Raw genomic sequence first — 24,088 nt, 5'->3', positions numbered from 1 at the left:
TCTATACATGAGTGTGATTAAAATCACTCATCCATGGGATAGAATATCCTGTGATAGTTTTATGTTAAGTTTTGTGTTTTCTTAAAACTACACTATCAAACTTAATATGTGACAACAAAATGTGATATGCCCATATATGGACATGATGACATCATATCACTACCATATTTGGGCAAATGACACTTTTTTTTGTTAAACTAGTTTGTGTAGACAGAGCTTTAGAATTTTACATTCTGCTACATTCCTAATTGGGTTACTTTGTAACATGATTTTACCTTAAAATTACTTCATGGTTATTCATCATATTCACATTTTTTTTGAAACAGACAAATATTACGCAGTTTACAAATTAAATTAAACTAAAAACTAAAATTATGAAACTGTTTCAGGGATCGAAATTAGAATTAAAAAACTTGTCTCAAGATGACAATCCTGTAACGATCCTGTAAAATCTGGCGGCCCCTTCTTTCCATTCACTTCATATTATTTGTTCTTCCTTTTTCGTATTCTGATTCTTAGATTTATACTTCACTACTGTAGGCTCACTATGGAATTGACATGTTCATGATTGAAATAATATTTGCTCCTGTTGATTAAAATACAATTAAGTAAATAGAATTACTAGATGGAAAACCCGCACCGGTAGTTTAAACCTTCTCACAATTTCCAGTCATGTTGATATCCAATTATTACTAGTACTAGAAAAAACTTTACTACCCATAAACATAGATATTTTTTTTAACCTTTTAAATAGTAAGTTTATATGGTTATTCAAAAAATTGTGAATAGATTATTTATTCTTTTATTTATTATTTATTTGAACATCATACTTCTATTCCAGTGGAAAAGTTTGCGTGTCATACATCTTGCATGGACCAATACTGAAGACTTGATGATAATACAAGAAGATGGTACAGTGCATCTTTATGACATGCTTGGAAGCCATAAGAAAACATTTACAATGGGTCAGGTAAGACAAGATAGTTCTTTAAAAAATTCAATAAACCCTACTTGTGTTTCAATCTCCTCATTTCATGATAAACTTTTCTCTGTTAAAGATCCCTGTAATATTGTATATTAATTTAAATATATGTTGCTAAATAAATGTGAATGAATAATAATGCTCACAGTCCGGTTCTATTATACAGTGTTTATACGATTTTAGATTAGATTCGGCAATGTTTTATAATAATTATGTTTTAATTGATAGGATGCAAAAGAAACAAAGATCCTTGAATGTAAGACTTTCCGTAGTTTTTCCGGCACTGGATTAGCTATATTAACCGGAAGCTTCCGTTTATTTGTTGTCAACAATGTAGAAGAACCAAGGCTTAGACGAATGGCTGAAGTGCCAGGTACAATCATAGTTTTCAAAAGAGTAGATAAATGAGCTACTACCTGGCAGTCCTTTAGCATTTATTTAAAAACTTATCACTTGCAAAGTCCCATGGCAATCCAATCTTTACATTATACTCATTTTGATAACATCATTAATCATAGTTATCAGCTTTTTACATCAATTATCATTTCTTGAAATAGTTTTTTTTTTAAACTGGTCATAGTAACATTTTTAAATTAATATTTCTAGAACTCCTCTTCATCATTAGCCTTTCTTCAAAGTTCTGAAATCAACGTTCTGAAATCATCATTATCCTTTCTTTCTTTATCATGCATTGTTTTGTAATATTACCAGGTATTGAAGCTGCCCCTAGTAGCTGGTGTGTGATATCAAGTGAAAGGCAGTCTCACGTCTTACTGGCCAAGGAAAATCAACTATACCTTCTGGACCATGGAGGACATTATCAGGAACTGGTGAGAATTCAGTTTGGAAATTTCATAACTTCTGAAATGTGTATACACATTTGCTTCTATTTTATTAAAACACTATATAATTTTTTTATTTTTTTTTATTTATTCATATTTCAAGCCAACAGTGTAAAACACCAATAACAGGTTGAAAATAAAATAACTAAGCTATAAAATAAGCCAGTACAAATATATACAAAAATAATTAAGATTATACTGAAGAACCCCTATTAAGAGGACACATTCAGGACCCAACAAAGTGGCCTATGAATAAAGGTTTGTCGAAGTGTTAAACTAATAATAGGATGTTCCAAATAGGTGTTTTTATATCTGTTTATTTTTTCCATATTAGACATTGGAGTTGGATACCCCTGTAAATGCTTTCATCGAGATGTCTGTCTCCTTTGATCATCGATTTCTTGCATTATTTGCTGATACTGGTGTTTTTTGGGTTGGTTCATCAGACCTAAAGGTAATTTAGCTAAAAAGTCAGGCTATTCATGTGAGAATTATATTTATTTGGTGATGTCAGATGATGAGCAAAGTACTGTAAATCTATCATGAACTTAAGGTAGGAAAATGGTTGAGTTGGTTCTTAAAGAAATGTCAAACTGTAGAATAATTTATTACATAATATTTTGCAGAAGAAACATTGTGAGTTTGATACCAAAAGCAAAACGAGACCAAAGCAATTAACATGGTGCGGTGGTGGAGCAATTGTAGCTTACTGGGAGAACATGCTTGTGATGATAGGTCCTGACAAAGATTGGGTTAAGTACAATGTGGACAGTGACGTACACCTTGTAGCAGAGTATGACGGCCTTCGTATCATAGGCACACAGACTCATGAGATGTTGCAACGGGTACCAAGTAAGTGTAAACAATTTCTGACAGACCAAAGATATATGTTTCTTTATTGTTGTTCTTTATATAAAAATTAAAAAAATCATTTACCGTATATGGAGTACAATCCCACCCTCAGGTATGATCCCACCCCCTGATTTAAGCTAAATGATGCAATATTCTGTAGTGTGAATCAACAACAACTCAGGTGGCCTGATGGTCAACTTTAGCAATATACTTACTTTAAAATAGATGTAGTTTGTTGTCCTAATAATCTAAGCCGTGTTCTTTTTTTCAGCTGTGGTGGAAGACATATTCAAAATAGGCTCGATGGCACCAGGTGCTATGTTGTATGAGGCATCTAGAGAGTTCCATGAGGTAGCTAACATCAGCTTATTTATTATTTGAAATATATAATATATACAGTACACGACTTTGCATTTGGATATATTTTTATTCATTACACATGCTTGTAAAGCCAACGCATTTGTATAGCCCCTGTATCAGGGGGATTACCACCTATCTGATAGGACAGTGATTAATTCACTATTGATAATCCTTGGCCACATTGCCTAAAGACATAACAAAAAAAAAATGTAATGAAATTGATATAATTTTATATTTAAGCCATAGTAACCGCTTTGAATTTACAGAAAGGGATAAAAGATTAGGACAATCTGACAAATACAAATACCTTTATTCATCAAATCACAATAAAAATAATAAGTACAATGTTTCTAGAAATACAAAAGAGTATTCCTGTTTAGTAACAATTTTTATATCTTTGTTGTTCTGTTTAATACAGAAAAAAAGTGAGAAGGCAGATGAATATATTCGTATGATCCAGGACCAACTACCGAGGGCAGTACAACAGTGTATACAAGCTGCTGGAGCAGAGTACGAACCAGCAACACAAAGGATGCTACTACGTGTATGTTGAAATCAAACTGCAGCTAGAAGAACCCCAATAAGAAGACAAACAAAGTGTCGTCTTAATAGGCTTGTTCCCTGAATAGGGTTCCTTGTTCATTTTATGGGAAATTGTAGGGGTGTCCCATAAGAGGCGTTTTACTGTATGATGCTGTACTTGTAATTTAGTATATCAAATTATCAGTTTTATCTTGTTTTAAAATGTACCTAAATTAACAAATTTGCTTATTTGATTTTTAGGCTGCATCTTTCGGCAAATGTTTCCTTAGCAACATGAAACCTGACATGTTTGTCAACATGTGTCAGATGCTGCGTGTACTCAATGCTGTACGGGATTATCGAGTGGGCATTCCCATAACCTACGAACAGTATCCTTTATTTCACAAGCGTTTGCAACAACAGAGTTAACAAATTCAGATTTTTATTTTGACCATTAAAAAAGAAAACAATAATACAGTGAAAATATTTATAAAACTCACCTTCCTAGTCTTTGTATCTTATTGTACATTCATATATTTAAGTTACACAAACAAATTTGTTTAAGAATTTAGAAACAAATACCTTATTTGGTTTCATAATCTTTATTCCTTAATATACATCATAGATTGAAGCATCTTACATTACCAGTTCTCATTGACAGGTTAGTATAAAAAAATTATAGTTTTTGAAATATTATTTGAATGAATGTAAAACCTGAACCATGATCTGATTCATTTTGTACATATTAGTAATGTTTACATACCAATACATTCTGTTTGATATGCTTGATGTAATTATTATACTGTTTAATTAATGTTCAATTAATTGAATTGAAATGATTATGATATTTATAGATTGATACTTAGAAGAAATTGGTGTCTAGCAGTTCGAATCTGTAAATATTTGAAATTGCCAGAAACAGAGGGAGAAAGCAGAATTTTAGGTCATTGGGCATGTTATAAGGTATCACTCAAAACTATTATTTGTGTTCAATGTTGGTTGATGTATTCCCCAAAAACATGAAAAATGAAAATTCATTAAATCATACTTTGAATAGGTCATTTTATAGTTTTAATAAAGTTAATCACTTCTGTAGAAAAAAAAACTGAAAAAAGAATGTTTCACCTATAAAATGACGAAATAAATAAATGGTTAAATTCAACCAAAAACCTATTGGCTGATAGCCAATTTGACTGTTTTTTGCTTATAATTACATTTTTTTTTTTCAGGTAAATACATTCGATATAATTCTAATAGTCAAAATGGATAACTATTATGTAACATTAAAATAGCATATTCAACAAAAAATGTTTAAGAATTATTTTTTCAGAGGGACTATATACTGTATCTAAGTAAGTAATTAGTTTGCTTGTTTTATTCAGGTTCAGCAGACACATGTTGCTGATGATCAGATTGCCAGGGCTATCCAAAGTAAACTGGGTGATACTCCTGGCATATCCTATTCTGAGATTGCATCCAAGGCTTGGGAATGTGGCCGGGCTGGCCTAGCAGTAAAGGTAAGATTAATTGCTTTACTCCAACAGAAGCATCTCACTGATTATAAGTTTATTTAATTCAGTCACCTTTGAAAGCATAATATATAATAAACTAGATATGCACCAACTCAGACTAATTTCAAGACCCAACTGGACGCACTAGACATGACCGTATCGCTAAGCTTGCCCACATAAAAGTTTAATTGCAACTAGTTAGGCCCATGGGAGCGCAACCTGTATGTCATAGCCTATATGATGGCATTTGTACAGTAGGATCCAGATCCAGATAAAGCAGTACCAGCCCACTTTTAGGATAAGTAAATGTTAAGATATTTGTTTTAGCTTTTGGAGTATGAGCCTAAGGCAGCCGAGCAAGTTCCTTTACTCATGAAGATGGATCATGATGATGTAGCTCTTTCCAAGGCAATTGAGAGTGGGGATACTGATTTAGGTAAGTACCTATCCAGTACCTATAAGTACAGTACAGTAGAACTCCTTCGGGTCCCAACAAAGTGGTCCATTAGTATCGGGTGTCCACTGAATAGGGGTTGGCTAGAGTGTTAATATATATTGCTTTGTTCATCTCATAGGAAAGTGTACCTTAATAGGGGTGTCTCAAAAGAGGAAAGGCCTTACTATATTTAAATAAAAATATTATATGTTAAATAATGTCCAAACATTAATTAAGACACCAGAATATTGTATTAGTGTTGAAAATTCTTCTTTTAAGGATTGAAATAAAATAGTTGTATTCGCTGTTAATTTGTAGGCACTGGACTTTTGTGTTAACAATGATACTAGTAACGTGTTTTATAGCAACAATAAACAAGATTGTAATTGTAGTTTTGCGTCAAGGAGTTGAGTAATTAGATGTTTTTGCCCTACTCTGACGTAATTTGTACTTTATACTAAGTACATTTGAGAATACTTGCGAAAATTAGGTTAGATTCGAGCCCAAGTAAGCAGCGGGTACTGCACCAACAATTACTATCCTGTTGGTGCAGTACCCGCTGCTTACTTGGGCTCGAATCTAACCACTAGCCATCAGCGCAAGCTCGGTGGTCTAGAGGTATGAACGCCAGGCTAGTGATCTGGAGGTCGTGGGTTCGAGTCCCACCCGAGAACTACTTGCAAATTTTTTCGCAAGTATTCTCAAATGTACTTAGTATAAAGTACAAATTACGTCAGAGTAGGGCAAAAACATCTAATTAATTAACAATAAACAAGTTTATTCTTATTCTATTCTCATGGTAACTGTTTTCTCTACAGTGTTTCTTGTTATATTAAGCATGAAAGACAAGAAGAAATTAGGAGACTTTTTGATGACACTAAGAAACCAACCAGTTGCTCAAAGTCTTTACATGCAAGTGAGTTAAAACAGTTTAGTTAAATTATTTGAATTGCATCCAGCATAAATCAGTAGAATACATTTGAAACAGCATTCCACTTTTAATAATGTCATTTGCGTATAAATACAATTTTGTACATTGAAAATTGTAATCAAATTGTATAGTCAAAACATATTAGGATGGACTCTCTGTCGTATTAAAATTGAAGTGAAATATGGTATTGGATTTGGTACACTTCTTCTGAATGTTTTTGGCTTTTGCTGGAATTAAATGTTTATTTTAGATAATTTTTAGAACAATATGTTGGGTACAATATAATGAATATTACACTTGTTTGTTTGTGTTCAATTTTAATATTATCGACAACAAAAGGTAGATAAGTTAAACGATTTGTATGGTCAAGTAGAGGATAAATCTGTTATTTTTGTTTTTTAGTATTGTCGACAACAAAATCCAGACATGTTGGAGAATTTGTATGAGCAAGTAGATGACTACCTAGAGATGGCAAATATAAAAGTCTCAAATAGTTGCGTATACGGTTCAGAGGTAATATTTATACTGTAATGCACCATTCACAAACATTTGTGCCCAAAAGACTTACAAATTATGCAATGGATATACACACACACACACATCTACTATACATCCAAGTTGGGCCTAAACACCCTAGGCCCTAGTCAATACTCTATTAGAAATACTTTGACCTAGAGCCCAGATGACTTGAGGCTGAGTTAACTGGTGTTGACTGGATTCCATCTACAGTAGCCTTCCTGGTATCTAGAAATAATGTTCTTTAACCAATTGCGTTTCTTCCTAATGAAAACATTTTTTTTTTCAGAAAAATGTAAAAACTCAGATTGACATGTTACATGTTGCGCAAGAAAACTACAAGAAAGGCAACAATGAATTTGCAACTAAGGTATTTGTATAGGGCTGGTTTACAAATCAATTTATTTCATATGCACTAGCTGTTTATTTTGTAACCTATTGTTAAAATCACTTCTGTTATACTTTGTCGTTTAACCCAATGCAGTACCATTTGGGTGTAAATTTTTTTGAATGAATTTGAATTTATTCTAATTAACTAATCATTATTAATTAGTAATTTAATATTTTCAGATAAATGTTCTTATTTACATTAATAATTTTACTGCTTATTGATAAAGGTTGTGTGTTGTAACTATTTTTCAGATGACTGAAGAGCAGATAAAACTGTTAACATATCAGAGGAACATGGAGGCTGACTTAAAACAGCCATACTTGAACTTATCTATTCATGACACTATTTTAGAACTACTTCTTACAAATCGTACCAAACTAGCTGAACAACTAAGGAAAGAATTTAAAGTACCTGATAAAAGGTGAGAATTAAGAAGTTTTATACTATTTTTCATTTCTTTATTTTTTTATTATTACAACATTATATTGATTAAACATATAAGTAACACTTGAAGATGACCGTCATCTGTGTAATTACTGTACTTAATACTACTACTAATAAATAGTATAATAGCATAACTGTTTACATTTATTGCAGGTTTTGGAGAATAAAGATAGAGGCACTATCTGAGAACAGAGATTGGATTGAATTAGAAAAGTTTTCTAAAAGTAAAAAATCGCCTATAGGATTTGAGGTAAGAAAGATTTGATGAAAGGTATTTCAAATAATGTATAAAAATACAAAAAGATATATTGGGTTATTTTTAGTTTTTGCTTTGATTATCTTACATGTTTTATTAATTTGTTGTGTGTATTTTAGCCATTTGTTGAGGTGTGTTACAAATATGGAAACCTAACAGAGGCCAATAAGTATGTGCCAAAGGTACCAGCAGAAAACCGTGTCAGAATGTATCTACGAATTGGGTAAGAAATTTAAAATATAGTTATAATTCACTTATAGCGTGATGTCCTTTAGTCCAGCAACTAGAGTTTTCATATTATTATTAGAAAGCTTTGGATTTCAGGCAGGACTTATGCAAATAAGGTGATCAGATCAAAATCCTAGAGTAGTATACAGTACTTACAAATGAAGAGATCATATTCTAGGGCATGGCTTATTCTGAGTTTAAAGTACAAGAACATTGAACAATATTGGATAAGTTTAGATTTCACATCCAGGATCTTAGAGCATGGCTGTTTTGACTTGGAGTGGACTGTAGATATACAGTAACATTTCAGCATGGATAGCTAGATCAGTGGCGTAATGGTTATGAGCACTCACTGGATAAATCCCTGAGGCATTAACAGGCATTAAAATATGTCAAAAAAAAAACGTCGCAGGAGCACTTAGGGTTCCTAAAGCAGGGGCCTCAGGTCTCTACGTTCAGCATTGAGCTAGATATGTATACAACAACTAGGACGTAGGACTGCCAGCCAATTAACTCTTTTTAATCGCCACAACATATTTAAATGTTGTGCCGACCAAGACTTATAATCAATATTTATGAGTCCAATGTTTGGGCCGTTGTTATTTAAAGGTTCATCAATAGTTGTTTACTCAAAGTGTAGTCACAGATCAGATTTCATAAACAGAGTAGACTTGGTGTTTATTTGTAGGGAATAATCACTACAGACAAACCCAGTGTACGTGTAGGATTTGTATCTTGTTTCTTCATTTAGTTTGTTTTAGCAGTCTAGCAGTTTTTTAAATATTTATTAATTTGATAGCTGGATGGCCTAGTAAAAACAAGTACAATAGACTTTTTACAAACAGATTTAAAATTAGTCCTAGTAAATAACTTTGTTAAGAATTTTAATTTTAAGATAATAAAACTTGATTTAGATTTAGATGTGTTATAGAGTAAGTAGGTTTTAGGCTTATGCTAGATCAAGTTTGATCCAGACTGGACAGGAAACCCTAATTCTGTATCATATGCATATAGTTAACAAATTCAGCCATGATAAAAAAAAAGCATAATATAGGATCTTTAGGTTGCTATAATGCCCTTGCCACGGCTACAATAATATGCTGATAATGCTCATAATAAACCACACTGCCAGTATTATGTATTTGTAATATCATTTTCACTGATACCAAATTAGCAATTCCAATTTAAAATGTCTCCTTTTTTGCCTAACATGACATCATTCAATATCAGCATAATCGTCGTCATCATGTTTTTCAGTGTTTTGGAGCAGGCTGCTGAAGCTGCCTTCCAGATAAAAAGTGAGGATGATCTAAATTTGGTGCTTATGAAATGCGGTGTTCAAAACAAACAACTTGCTGCTAAAATAGGCACAATGAAATCACAATTGGGAAAAAAATAAGAACACAAATATTGAATGTTGAAGTAGTTACTATTTTAATTTAATTTTAACATCTAAATGTACAATTATAGCTTAATCATTTGTTTGTATGTATCTCTTGTATTTTATATCTTTGGCACCTATGGCCTACACATAGACAAATGTTCTTCCTTTAGTGTAGTACTTAAGTACATGAAATTGGATTCTATATCTCTATTAAAACAATTATCAATGATACCTTTAAAAATACGGTAATAGTAATACTGTATTGCCATTTATAACCATGAGGCCAATTTCTTTTGGGGCAAATTATATTAGCATCGATTGTAGAAAATAAGAACATCATATTTATATGTACAGATATTGTAAACTTTGACCTAATGAGTAACATCAAACATTTGCAGTATTATAAATTTGTCCTATACAAATACCTAGTGACTGATGCTGTTACCTGTATTCGCTTTACAGTAAATATACCATATTTAGATCCTACAGGTAAATACACTATTACTGCCACACACCATACATACAAAGATCATAGTTTCTTCTGGTCTATTAAAAAACTAGTTAAAACTAAATTATATACTGATTTTTAATGTTATACAAAAAAAGGCCAATCCTTTTTGTAAATTTATTCGATACTGATAATACTGTAGTCACTATGAACCAACCTTTATAGAATTAATAACAGTATAACAAATATTGTATCTTGCCTTTTATGCGAGATATTACATTTGTTGTTTGATTTAATCATTTATGATTGTTATGTAATTTATTGAATTAGTTTGCGCTGTACATTCGATATGACACAAGGAACTAATGTAACACTTTACTACTCATTTTAAAAAATATTTCTCTAAAAGTTATGTAGTAGTTATTATTCATATACATTTGTATAAGGAAATGAAATTGTAATTACAGTAATTTAAAAATAACTCTCTTTCGTTTATGATCAGTTTGATGTCATTGCGATATGTAATATAGATCTCTTTAGTTTGTAAAAGGCCTATGGATATCTTTCTCAACTAATTCAGCAGCACGGCCAAGCTTGCATGTTCTTAACGTATCGACGAGTTCATGCAATATTTCTTCCCGTGGTTTACCTTGATTTTGATTAAAGAAAATCTCGAGCAGTTTTTTTGTAATGTTGTATGTATATTGAAGACGACAAGCTTCAATTGTCTCAGCTTGTACTCCCATCTCTTCAGCAAGTGCTCGCCAGTCACGTCTTGCGTCATTAGTAAAGTCCAAGTGTATGCATACTGTAGAAAAGGTGTCCCAACTGAGGATGTGTTCATACTCGTATTTGTTGTTAAATCCCAACAATATTTCTTTTTTCATAAAATTCTGTAATAACAAGTCATAATTATGGTCATTAATGCAATAACATGGTAAATATCCGTATATCTATGTATAAAGTAATATAGTTTATATTAGGGCCTACTATTGGTAAACAAGTAAGTATCTTACATCAGCCTGGCCGTGGTAACCGCCTGAAATAAGGAAAACGAAATGTTAGTGACATTGCATTGAGAAACAATACTCACTGTGTATTTTAACTCAAACAATGTGTGTTATTAAAGCCAAAATTTATCCGTAATTACATACTCTTACTAAACTTAAATGTTTTAAACACTATAACTAGTGTATGTTTAACTCTGTAATATATATGACCTACTTATGTTGTTTTATTAAATACTTTCGGCAAAGGAAACGTTAACAACAAATTTTAGTGTGCCAATGGATGGCAAAAGAAGACTAAACTCAATAGTTTTTAATACACGTGCATTTGACTTACTAAAGACAATGTTCCGTTCACAAGGTTTTTGATCCTGTGTCTTGCTTTGTTCAGTTTGTCTTTCATTGTTAGGCCACACTTACAGAATAAAAAAAAGCATATCAGTTATGGATATCAAACTTACAAATGGTTGCATAGACTTTTGTTTGCATTAATTTTGACCATGTGATTCTCTAATATGTATCGCATGAAAGCATGTTGTAGATTATTTATCTCATTAATAGTAATTATATAGTTTGCATGGAATTTTATAAAATCAATACTATGATCAAAATGATATTTACCGTTCTTTTGTCTTTCCCTCCTTCTGCATATTTCATCAAACTTTTTACACTGTAGTTTTAGGTTAGGAAGTTCATTTAGAACAAATTCCAATTCTTCTGTCCAAACATCGTCGTCACTCATTTGTGTCATATATGCTGCTGCTACATTGTATGAGTTCTGTTTTTGTTTGACTGAAAAGTTAGACGTGACAAGCACATCCTTACACAGCATAATAACCGCCAGTGTTATTTTCAATCCACCAATCCAAACATCGTTAACATGCAATTGAAAACGTCTTGTGACGAAGTTCATAATAAAACTCATAAAAAAGTTTAAATATGTCTGTGCAATACATTTAGCTTCTTCACTCATACGTTGTATAGACACGGATGCCATATTGCATTTCTCGGTTACTGATTCTATTTCCAGAACTGGATATAATTCAGGTTTTCCGTTTGTTGCTTGAAAGATTTCGTCTACCCAAAGTATTAGGTCGTTGGATGTTTTTTCACCCATTTTCTCAACGAAATTTAACAAATCTTTTGCGGCGGTGGATAAGTAGTGATACGACTTTTCAACAAGTTCTTCATAAGTGTTTGCATCGGAGATTTCGTTGTGATAGTCAACACATTTTTCAAATGTTTGTGACGCACGCATGGTAAAGTTCATTCTTATATTTTTGACTGCACGAGTTTGGTTAGCAGCATTTAGTATCAGCATCAGTCCTTTATAACAACCAGCTCTATGGTACAATAATGCTGCTGTGATACACATTCTGTCTTCTGTGCCGTTGCAAAGATTTAATCCCTCTAAAAAGATAGAAATTTATTTATTTATGTAAGTAAATAAATAAAAAACCATTTAAATATGCTACTAAGATTTTAAAAAAAAGTTTATTCATAATTATTATTTGAAAAACAAAATGTTACAGTACTTTCAAAAGTGCGAAACGTGCGTTTATAGAGAATCATACACAAACTCTATTAAAATAACTACCGTATTTTTTAAAACTTAATACAAATTAATATGCAGTTAATGCCGGTACCGAAAGAAATAATGATGACTTTCTTACCCCGGCGCATTCTGTCCATGTGTTCCTGCTTGTTAGCATTAGTTAGTTCAATTCCACACTGTTTCCCTCTTTCTACGAGTTCATCATACATGTTCCAGTAATATGGATAACGTGGCTCACATGGAATTTGTCCAGTTCCAAGTGCTGCACCTGTTGTCAGTACTACTACCTCATAAACTTCAAATTTGGTTTTTATCCACGCATTTGACTGTAGTAATTTACTTTCGCAAATAATTCTGCAAGGCAATATGAAAGGTAGCAATCTAAAATGTTCTGCTCTACAAAGTCTGTTACGTGTGGCGATAAAATTATGTATGGCTGTTAGGAAAAGCAGTATGTAGCATTTAGTGACCGATTGGCCACTCTTGGTTAAACCTTCGAAATACTGAACCATCTGGTTGGCATCTCGTTCCAGTTGTATCCACGAATGTGTACCGGGCATGACATTTGGCAGCGTGAACAGGCCAACCGTTAATGTCTTCATAGTGTCACTTGAGTTTTCGTTCATTAATTTCATTACATTCTGGTGATCATTTGCCAAGTAAAGCAAATATTTCTGAGTAGTTTCCTCGACAGTCGCAAGTCCACTTTCCTCGGGTATATTATTGCTGAAAGTGACAACAAGATGGAACTCAGTAGAAATATTTCCAGCAAATGCCAATCGCACATCACATGATCCATCTTTCTCTTCAGCATCATCTAGACATTTAGTCATCTGATCGTAATCCCTTTTGAGATATTTATCCACTGCCGCGTCAACAAGTCGTGATACATCAGGATCAGGTGCAATCATTTTGCTTCGAGAATATGACCTACCAGTCATATTTTGCTTGACGGCTTTATAAGACATAAAACATACAGTTAGATCCTGTTTAGTGTTTTAAAATTAAATTACAATAAATTTTAAATTGAATAGAATTATCAATTATATTAAATACTGTATATATTTTTCATGGAAAAAGCGATAAATACATTATACTTTATATGTTGCATATGTAGAGACCAATAATGGTATGGATTACTAGAGTAAAGCGACAAATAGGCCTAATAATATATATTTATTAACAAAAATATTTCGAATATTTTTGTTTTAATTTATGTATTGTATCTACCTTTATGGAGAGCTCTAAACTTTTCCAAGTCTTCCTTTGAGGCAAATGGCAATTTTAATTTTCGACATTCTACAATTAAACTGTCAATGTTTTCTTTTACGGTTTTGTATTCTATATAGAACTTATCTTTATTAGGCTTCTCAGCTTCTAGTAAACATGATGCTATGCTTCTTATCCCACACAAGTATACATTATGTGTCATATATAATATGTGCAGTATAGATTTAAAAAAATATATATAAATACAAAAAAATAATGAAAGGCCTTACAAGTAAAAAGGATGAATAACAATTTTACTAGCACAGCAACAGACTAGTTTTTGTTATTTATTGTTTAGAAATCATTGTATTTTTAGCTGTCTAGAACATTTTGATTTATTTGTTTCTCATTTGAAAAGGAAATTGTAAAGTGTACTATACCACTATATTGTACAGATTCGTAAATTATTTTGGAGTGTTGACTATGAATATTTAATAGTCGAATGAGTCGATAAAGAGACTTCAATTCTAATAATTTTACCTATACAGATCGTTTATCTCTATGATGTACCTTGTTATAGCATGATTGTTTTACTTTTATGTTATTGTTTTAAAATTAATTATTTCTTTAGGCTTTGATTCAGGCTTGATTCCTTCTAAACTTTCTAAACGGCGATTTTATTGATTTTACTTTGAACCGACAAAATAGATGGTTGATATAATATTACCGTGGGCCTATACATTTACATTGCCGAATACCATAATCAAAACGTTACATAACTATAGCTTGATTGTCTATTTGTACCTTCACGTCGTTGTATGTGTCTTTCCTTGACTTGTTTCTTATACACGTCATCATTTCCATCAGGCGGTAACAATGTTTTATGTCGATATATTACATTGGCGACGAGGATACGTAATTATGGTGGTGCAGCATGGTTTATTGGCTCATGTGACTCCCTTTGACGTACCATGGCGAGTCAAGTACACTTGCCACACGATAGAAAAGATGACTGGCCCGTTTTAAAAATAGCCTGGTGGCTTGGAAAATTACGAACTCAGAGCAAAAAGAGCCTTACTTTTAGATAGAGGAGGTGAAAATGTGTTCGGCATGAATGAAACATTAGTACTGCTTATGGAAATGATGACGTGTATACGAAACAAGTCAAGGTGTTTGAAGATTATTTCTTGCCCAAAAAGAATACGGAGTATGAAATTTGCAATTTCGAAATATTGTGCAACACGAAAGGGAAAACATGGACCAATTCGTTCTCGTTTACGCAGATTAATTAGTAACTGTGATATAGATAACCAGGATCCAATGGATGCAGAGATGAAGCATCAGATAATTCAAGACGGCCAAAATAAAAAGGTTCGCAGACGAGCTCTACAGGAGGACATGTCTTTTGATAATATTGATAAATTGGCTAGATCTTTGGAGATTTCAGAACGCGAAGCGCATGGAATGGAAGGAATTCATCAACCAATTGGTGCAAAATGTCTTGGTCAAAACTGTTGTTTGAACATTTGAGGGCAAAGTGTTTGCACAAATGTGGTTGTTTGCATAAATGTGACTTTTAGCACATTTTACGGTTCAACAAGGTTCCTATTAATGTCATTACATTCTTAAAATGATAGGCCTAAAATTAAATTAAATATGATCAAAAATATGCTACCAAAAAAGCAAATAATGTGGACTGAAAATGGAAGAATTAAGATGGACATCTGAAATTAAATCCATTTTAGATTGGCTTGGATTTGGGTGTATGTGGAACTCGCCCTTTCTGTAAAACAGATGTGGTTCGGGATATTTCATTACAAACAGGAAATACAATAATAAAAGATATTATAATAAGTATTTGCATGTTAAAAATGCCATTAACATATCATTTAAATTTTAAACTTTAAACAACAATCTCAAGATTCCTTATGCCAAGCCCATCTATTAATTGAAAGAGGCCGTCATATGAATATTACTAGTGAAAATAGATTGTGTTTGTTTTGTTATTAAACTGTGCGGGTAGAGGGCTACATTTTCGTTCTTTTTATAAGAAACTGAGAAAGGAATATATCCCTAACATAAATTATTTTGACAGTGATATTTTTGTAAATTATGAATCTAATAAAATACGTCAATTATCATTATTATTATCTATTAAAAAAATATATATAGTATGTCCGAACATGGTATTTATTTTGTAAAATGGATAAAACAAAAGAAAGAAAAGAAAGATTATTACTATTTTAGGTTAAAGCTACTAAAGATGATTATTGTTCTACTATGTTATTATATTTTGTCGTATAGATTGCAAAGTTGGGCGCCGAAAAACAAAAGGAATAAAATCAAACTGAATTGAATGAGAGGTACTGTATTGGAGTATTATGAATTCCCCAGGCCTTATTTTGTCTATTTTGTATTATTGTCATGACATTTTTAATGGTAAATTGTACTTTGCTATTGACCTGTGTATACGTCATCCTTAACTTTCTTTACACGCAGATTATTCCAGACTTCCAGATTACTTCCAATCTTATTCCAGTTTATCAGTAGTCGCTTGGTGGCAGCTACAACTTCCGAAAGATCCTCTGTGTTTCCTTGACTGAATTTGTCAAAGCTGTCATTCCAATGATTCAAAATAGCGTTCAGATTTGCCTCTATCAGTTGCTCGTCTGTTGTCTTCTCTGGTGTGTATTTATCTTGGATTGTCAGTCTTAAGTCAACCACTTTAGAGAAAAACAGGTAATTAAAATATAGAAAATAAACGACCATGCAGGCAATGAAATAGAATTAGGAACAAACGTAAGTACTAGATTATGCAAAATTACATATATGTGCGGTGAATACTGGCTGGCCAGCTACCCTGATAAACCTAACCCTCAAAATATCCTCTACCGTATACACATATATTATAAATTCCTGTCATTTGATTGGACGATTGTGGGTCACATGGCGTGCAATAGCACTTAGGCCTAATTTAATTTAACGATCGTTAAGTAATATAATAATCTTTTCGCGTTTGGAAAATATTTTTTTTATACTATTGCTTTTGAAATACAACAGTGCCACCTGTACTTCCGCCGCGAAGATTGAATGTTATGACTGTTTTCGTGATGGAAGTACATACTAATTTAAGACAAAAAAACCATTTAAATTAGCTTTAGATCGTTTGTATGATTTTGATAAATTAATGGGAACATCTCTACAAGACTTGTAATTGTTAACCTAGATGAGTTCCAGTTGGGTGTCGAAGTTTCGTAATGGTATCTTTCTAGGTCTAGGCCTCCTACTTAACTCATACTATTCCTGTTAGTATTAGGCTAGAACTATGTGCTTTAGCCTTGCTAGGCCTAGGATTGTTTGGTCGTTTGTTTAAATAATTAACACTACAGTAGATGTGTTTATACAATCCAAATAAATATAATATTTAATGTATTATCAAAAAACAAATGAAAAAAAAAGCAACTCAGATCTCAGATATATCTGAGTTTTCTAGATCTAGAAAACTCAGATATCTGACTTTTCCAGATCTAGAAAACTCAGATATCTGACTTTTCTAGATCTAGAAAACTCAGATATCAATATCTGAAAATTCAGATCATCATATGATTGGTTGGTAGGTCATTTGGATCATTCCATTATTGATCAGAAGGTCATTTGAAATACTAGAGTATTATTAAAACTGATTACTGTGTACGTTTTCTTACTAATGTTGTAACAGCGGCCTACGACTTAAATCATAAAGAAAATACAGTGCACGTTACCGTTAAAATGTAGGCTTAAAAATTAGGTATGTACGAGTTGGTGTGGGTACGAGTTGGTTGAGGTACAAGTTAGCCAAGTTGGGAATAGGTACGAGTTATTTTGGGTACGAGTTGATCACTTCTAGCCTAGTACCAGGCCTACTTATCGCGATACATCGCGATAGCGCCCACACGTTGAGCCTTGAATTAAGTTTGCTTAGCTAGGCTAGGCCTAAATACTAAGCCTACATTTTAAAAGGTGTATACTGTATTTCTTTATGATTAAACATAGGCCGCTACTACAAGTTAGGCCTACAATAATTATTATTAGTAAGAAAACGTATAATACTGTTGTATTTAAAACAAGCTACCCTCTGATAATAATGGAACGATCAATTTGATGATCTGGGTTTTCTAGTTCCATTTTGGAACTAGAAAACTCAGATCTTGATATCTGAGTTTTCTAGATCTAGAAAAGTCAGATATCTGAGTTTTCTAGATCTGAGTTTTCTAGACACCCACTATTAAACTACAATAATAGTGATTGTTTTATATCTGTATTATCATGTAATCATGTATCAATTCATTCACTATTTCAAACTTTGGCTGCTATTTTGATATTAAATAAAATGAGATGAATCCCTCTTGACTATAGTAAACAAATGTGTTGTGGTTATAATTTCACACTTAAAACATTCACTACAGTGAATACGTATTATCGGAATTATTTATTATTTCCAATATAACCATGGATTAAGGAATATATAACGTAATATAATTTATAGGAGGCCTACGTACGAGTTTTAATGGTCAAATTGTCTAATATCATCCTCAGATCGAATATACTTCTGCAGTTTGAGACCGTCGTCGTAGAGTAGCTCACATCTTTGTGTGAACCTATTGAATTCATTATACCAATATTTAACAGGTAGCTGCAAATTAGAGATATTACACCCGATGGTTATTGCAGGGTGCACGTACATGTTACAATGTGATGCTTTACAGCGCAGAAATATTTTGACGCCTCAAGCTCAGATTCACACAGTGGAAGAGCGAATGTAGCTACTAAAAGGAGACCATATTGATCCACTAGAATAAGGTGATTTCGATAAAGCCACATACTGCAAATAAATTGCAACATTAACAGAATGTATGATTTTGAGACATTTCTTGCTGGAATTGGAAGAGATGAAAAAAACCTTTCCAGTTCCTCTGTTTTAGAAATCACATTTTTCCATTCAAGTGAACCGTACGCAAGAGGCGAATTCTCCATTAATATTACATGTAAGTGGTTAGCAAATTCATTAAAGATAGTGCATGTTTCCATGTCCATCTCTTTCAATATCTCTCTGTGAGACTCTGCAAGTGAAAAGTACTGCGCACATGCCCGTTCGTGCAAAACTTTGACATCTGTCATCTGATAGTTAATGCAGTCATGTAACTCAGCGAAATCATTACACCCCTGTGATATCTTCGTGGCGAATCTTCCTCTACCATATGCTGATTTCGTCTGCCTGTCCACTTTAACCAACACTTCTTCCATTTATCATATCGCTTCTGTTTGAAATACCGTTTAGCTAAATTGCAATTGAAGTGGATGCAAACATAGTTTAGCACATCACCATATTAATGATTAATTCTATATTTACGGTAATTAATAATTGGATTTTGTTTGCGAAGAGTATTTAAAAAAGAAAATTTGACTAACAGTTACTAATGTAATATAAAATTAATAAGATTAGTCGGCGACTAATCATGATTAAAATGGGCACAAACTTAGTATTGTGAAAATCATACCTTCAATATCTGAAACGTGTTCAGTCGACGGTTTTTCGTATTCTGTCGACGATTTTTCATGTTTGTCGTCCTTGGATTTACTTTTGTTAAAATCACTCTTCATCCGTTCTGTTTTTTCACCAGCCGGTTTTTGGGTGCGAGTGTTATCTTGTGTATTTTGGCCACTCTCTATATCCGAAGTTTTGTCGGGTTTGTTGGGTTTGGTTTGAGTTGATGCTTTACTCTTGACCCCTGTTCGTTTACCCGAAGCTTTGTGATCCTCCGTTTTAGAGCTTGAAGTACCACTATCGAGACCTACCTTCAAAGACTTTCTTTTGTGCTTCTTCTGCCATTTACTGGATTCAGATTCCACCTTATCTTTTTCTATTCAAGGCAGATAATAAGTTAATATTGAATTAAATCACACATACATCTCTACCTGTAATCTAGAATCGTTGTGATATTTAAAACATTGGTAACAGTAGGCCTAATTACGTTAAAAATAATATATATGCAGATTGTGAATAAATCCACATAGAAGAATGAATTAATTCAGAAAAATACTTGTGATTTAGTAGAATATTTTTTTAATGTAAGCCTATAGTACCGGTACTGGATACATGAAATATATTAATATAGGATAGGCTGCCATTTATAGTGGGTTTCCTATTAGTTCAGTATGCTAATTTATTTGCAGTGTTTTTCTTTGTTCATTCTTAGCAAACTTTTTTTTCCCTGTAATCCTTATAAAATCATTTTAAAAACTTCATTATCTGAATGAAATAACATCGTTTTAATAAATAACATTATTCCATGTTTTACTTTTCAAAATTTTATTTGCTAAATTGAAATTGAAGTGTTCTATCAAGTCGTTCGATTGTTCAATGTTTGTGGGTACAAACGTAGTTAAGACCACAACATGTTTATACGGTTCTTCATTTATATTGTATTGTGTTTATTTTTTTCAAAGACTAATTCTTGCCTTGCTTGTTTAGGATAACATGGGCACAAACTTACTATTGTTAAAGTTGTTAAATTTAACTCAGTAATCATACCTTCAATATCTGAAACGTGTTCTGTCGACGGTTTTTCGTATTCTGTCGACGATTTTTCATGTTTGTCGTCCTTGGATTTACTTTTGTTAAAATCACTCTTCATCCGTTCTGTTTTTTCACCAGCCGGTTTTTGGGTGCGAGTGTTATCTTGTGTATTTTGGCCACTCTCTATATCCGAAGTTTTGTCGGGTTTGTTGGGTTTGGTTTGAGTTGATGCTTTACTCTTGACCCCTGTTCGTTTACCCGAAGCTTTGTGATCCTCCGTTTTAGAGCTTGAAGTACCACTATCGAGACCTACCTTCAAAGACTTTCTTTTGTGCTTCTTCTGCCATTTACTGGATTCAGATTCCACCTTATCTTTTTCTATTCAAGGCAGATAATAAGTTAATATTGAATTAAATCACACATACATCTCTACCTGTAATCTAGAATCGTTGTGATATTTAAAACATTGGTAACAGTAGGCCTAATTACGTTAAAAATAATATATATGCAGATTGTGAATAAATCCACATAGCAGAATGAATTAATTCAGAAAAATACTTGTGATTTAGTAGAATATTTTTTTAATGTAAGCCTATAGTACCGGTACTGGATACATGAAATATATTAATATAGGATAGGCTGCCATTTATAGTGGGTTTCCTATTAGTTCAGTATGCTAATTTATTTGCAGTGTTTTTCTTTGTTCATTCTTAGCAAACTTTTTTTTCCCTGTAATCCTTATAAAATCATTTTAAAAACTTCATTATCTGAATGAAATAACATCGTTTTAATAAATAACATTATTCCATGTTTTACTTTTCAAAAATGTATTTGCTAAATTGAAATTGAAGTGTTCTATCAAGTCGTTCGATTGTTCAATGTTTGTGGGTACAAACGTAGTTAAGACCACAACATGTTTATACGGTTCTTCATTTATATTGTATTGTGTTTATTTTTTTCAAAGACTAATTCTTGCCTTGCTTGTTTAGGATAACATGGGCACAAACTTACTATTGTTAAAGTTGTTAAATTTAACTCAGTAATCATACCTTCAATATTTGAAACGTGTTTTGTTGTTGTTATTTCTCGTTTGTCTTCCTTGGGTTTATTTGTGTCAAAATTATTCTTCATTACTGTTTTTTCACCAGCGTGAGTACTGTACGGTTTTTGGACGTAAGTGTTATCTTGTGTATTTATGATTTTCTTAGTCTGTCTATGGTGCTCTTCTGTGGTTCTGTCTGGTTTGTAATCATCTTGATCTATGTCAATATTCAGACCAGTTTTTCTCAGTCGAGATTTAACCACTTTAAGAATAAACGAATAAATATTCTGTAGTTATCTGTATCTCATGTTAACATGAATTAAGCTGTAATAAAAACACTTCTTCCATTTGTTTTTTAAAAACTTATTTGTTTTTTTTTAATGAATACCAGCTAATTGCCAGCTGTCCAGAAAAAAATTGATTTAATTTCTTAGACTTCATGCTGTTATGTGATTGGAAAAAGAAATAGTAATAATGTACTGAATATTGCCTGCCAAAGGCAAAATGATGACATTCGAAATGTTATATTAATATTTTTCTCGAGGAAAAGCATGCTACAATATACTTCAATTAAGACCACAACACCACATTAATTATTAAACAATTAATTCTGAATGTTTATACGGTTCTCCATTTTATATTTACAACCCATTTATATTGGATTGTGTTTTTCAAAGACTAATTCTTGCCTTGCTTCTTTCGGATAACATGGGCACAAACTTACTATTGTGAAAGTTGTTAAAATTAACTCAGTAATCATACCTTCAATATTTGAAACGTGTTTTGTCGTTGTTGTTTCTTGTTTCTCGTCCTTGGGTTTATTTGTGTTAAAATTACGCTTCATTACTGTTTTTTCACCAACGTGAGTACTGTGCGGTTTTTGGACGTAAGTGTTTTCTTGTGCATTTATGATTTTCTCAATCTGTCTATGGTGCTCGTCTGTGGTTCTGTCTGGTTTGTAATCATCTTGATCTATATCAGTATTCAGATCAGCTTTCGTCATTTGAGATTCAACCACTTTAAGAATAAACGAATACATATTCTGTAGTTATCTGTATCTCATGTTAACATGAATTAAGCTGTAATACAAAACAAAGTAGTTTTCTTATTTATTTTTTTACAAATGAATACCAGCTAATTGCCAGCTGTCCAGAAAAAACTTGATTTAATTTCTTAGACTTCATGCTGTTATGTGATTGGAAAAGGAAATAGTAATAAGGTACTGAATATTGCCTGCCAAAGGCAAAATGATGACATTCGAAATGTTATATTATTATTTAGGAAAAGTATGCTACAATATACTTCAATACTTCGATTCCATTTTATCATGTCGCTTCTGTTTGAAAAACTGATTTGCTAAATTGAAATTGAAGTGTTCTAACAAGTCGTTTGACAGTTCAACATCTGTGGGTACAAACATAATTAAGACCACAACACCATATTAATTATTATACAATTAATTCTGAATGTGTATACGGTTCTCCATTTTATATTTACAATCCATTTATATTGGATTGCTATTACTTACTATTGTGAAAGTTGTTAAAATTAACTCAGTAATCATACCTTCAATATCTGAAACGTGTTTTGTCGTTGTTTCTTGTTTCTCGTCCTTGGGTTTATTTGTGTCAAAATTACGCTTCATTACTGTTTTTTCACCAACGTGAGTACTGTGCGGTTTTTGGACGTAAGTGTTTTCTTGTGTATTTATGATTTTCTCAGTCTGTCTATGGTGCTCTTCTGTGGTTCTGTCTGTTTTGCAATCATCTTAAATATGAAAAGTGTAATTTAAACTAGATTTAATTCGTCACTATGACGAATTATAGGTTATATGCATTGATTTAAATAAAGATAATTGATTTTTAAAAGATATATTGATTGATTGATATTATCACTAATATCTATAGTATCTGTTTTTTTCTTCCGTCTTCCAAAGGGACACTGTATTGATTGATGGAAAGTGCCTGTTTCCAGTCACCTTTAGGGTCAAATCTATTATTTTAACTGCTCCCTTGTGTATAAAAGAGAGAAAATAGTTGAAACCAAGTTGCTGCAAGGTGAACTTATCATAAACCCGGAAATAACTTGACCGCCAAGAATTGAAATTGAGTAGAAAATCTACTGTTGAAATCATAAATGTTGTTAAAAAACTCTTTATAATATCTTGCTAAGATAGAAATATGGAAAAATAGCGTCGAACTGCACATTAATGTTATCAAATCTACGTTTCGCGGTACATCTGAGATAGATAAGGTAGGTATCCAAGGCGGAGATTTGTACCGAAGTTTTTGCATTGTGCTCGCCTATGTCAGAATTAACCATAATTTATATATAGATACTTTGACAGTGCATCATTACAAAAGGTGTCATCATAGTAAAAAATTATGATTCATTGCTGTATGTAATAATCAATCTGCACCAAAGTGGTTACTGCATAGTGAATACACGGGAGAATATTTCTTCTATCAGTGGTCTGTCATCGCGTATATAGCATTCGAGGTACCGAAATCGAAATAAGTTTTTTTGTTTGTTATATCATGGAGGAAATATATAAATCCAAAGGCAAATTACTCAAAAAATGACAATGTTGTGGGTATCAGTGGCTGGATCTCAATG

At 32.3% G+C, this 24,088-nt stretch overlaps 3 protein-coding genes across 5 annotated transcripts in view; 2 read left to right on the top strand and 1 right to left on the bottom strand.

Moving 5' to 3' along the window:
* LOC144841609 (uncharacterized) overlaps nucleotides 1–24,088 on the top strand; it is a 98,795-nt gene that overhangs the window by 32,147 nt on the left and 42,560 nt on the right. The window lies entirely within an intron of this gene.
* Nucleotides 1–24,088, top strand: part of LOC144841434 (vacuolar protein sorting-associated protein 16 homolog) — a 53,512-nt gene that overhangs the window by 4,690 nt on the left and 24,734 nt on the right. Inside the window, exons 4-22 of one of the 2 annotated variants that reach the window (XM_078697774.1) lie at nucleotides 842–970; nucleotides 1,211–1,355; nucleotides 1,694–1,812; nucleotides 2,159–2,278; nucleotides 2,451–2,676; nucleotides 2,948–3,027; nucleotides 3,455–3,580; nucleotides 3,820–3,947; nucleotides 4,184–4,219; nucleotides 4,413–4,521; nucleotides 4,941–5,075; nucleotides 5,397–5,505; nucleotides 6,324–6,421; nucleotides 6,839–6,949; nucleotides 7,242–7,322; nucleotides 7,595–7,764; nucleotides 7,941–8,037; nucleotides 8,163–8,266; nucleotides 9,529–11,574. In XM_078697774.1, the coding sequence (XP_078553900.1) occupies nucleotides 842–970; nucleotides 1,211–1,355; nucleotides 1,694–1,812; nucleotides 2,159–2,278; nucleotides 2,451–2,676; nucleotides 2,948–3,027; nucleotides 3,455–3,580; nucleotides 3,820–3,947; nucleotides 4,184–4,219; nucleotides 4,413–4,521; nucleotides 4,941–5,075; nucleotides 5,397–5,505; nucleotides 6,324–6,421; nucleotides 6,839–6,949; nucleotides 7,242–7,322; nucleotides 7,595–7,764; nucleotides 7,941–8,037; nucleotides 8,163–8,266; nucleotides 9,529–9,670 (2,265 nt within the window). In that variant the 3' untranslated portion in view covers nucleotides 9,671–11,574. Of the gene's footprint in view, nucleotides 1–841; nucleotides 971–1,210; nucleotides 1,356–1,693; nucleotides 1,813–2,158; nucleotides 2,279–2,450; nucleotides 2,677–2,947; nucleotides 3,028–3,454; nucleotides 3,581–3,819; nucleotides 3,948–4,183; nucleotides 4,220–4,412; nucleotides 4,522–4,940; nucleotides 5,076–5,396; nucleotides 5,506–6,323; nucleotides 6,422–6,838; nucleotides 6,950–7,241; nucleotides 7,323–7,594; nucleotides 7,765–7,940; nucleotides 8,038–8,162; nucleotides 8,267–9,528; nucleotides 11,575–24,088 lie in introns of those variants that run through there. The other variant, XM_078697766.1, reaches the window with a different exon arrangement.
* On the bottom strand, nucleotides 10,640–22,609 carry LOC144841418 (uncharacterized). 2 transcript variants are annotated; one of them, XM_078697748.1, is made up of 7 exons: nucleotides 22,235–22,609; nucleotides 21,480–21,734; nucleotides 12,784–13,620; nucleotides 11,732–12,520; nucleotides 11,448–11,525; nucleotides 11,120–11,142; nucleotides 10,640–10,996 (listed from the first exon to the last, which is right to left on the bottom strand). In XM_078697748.1, the coding sequence occupies exons 1-7, from the start codon at nucleotides 22,509–22,511 to the stop codon at nucleotides 10,640–10,642; spliced, it is 2,616 nt and encodes an 871-aa protein (XP_078553874.1). In that variant the 5' UTR covers nucleotides 22,512–22,609. The 2 variants fall into 2 exon arrangements, with proteins under 2 accessions (XP_078553874.1, XP_078553881.1); XM_078697755.1 differs by lacking the exons at nucleotides 21,480–21,734; nucleotides 22,235–22,609 and adding exons at nucleotides 16,337–16,597; nucleotides 18,413–18,539.

This window comes from Antedon bifida, chromosome 1 (assembly GCF_963402885.1).
Source record: "Antedon bifida chromosome 1, ecAntBifi1.1, whole genome shotgun sequence".
Classification (NCBI taxonomy): domain Eukaryota; kingdom Metazoa; phylum Echinodermata; class Crinoidea; order Comatulida; family Antedonidae; genus Antedon; species Antedon bifida.
The sequence above is the reverse complement of the archived record's forward strand: the minus strand, read 5'-3'. Positions and strand labels throughout refer to the sequence as shown.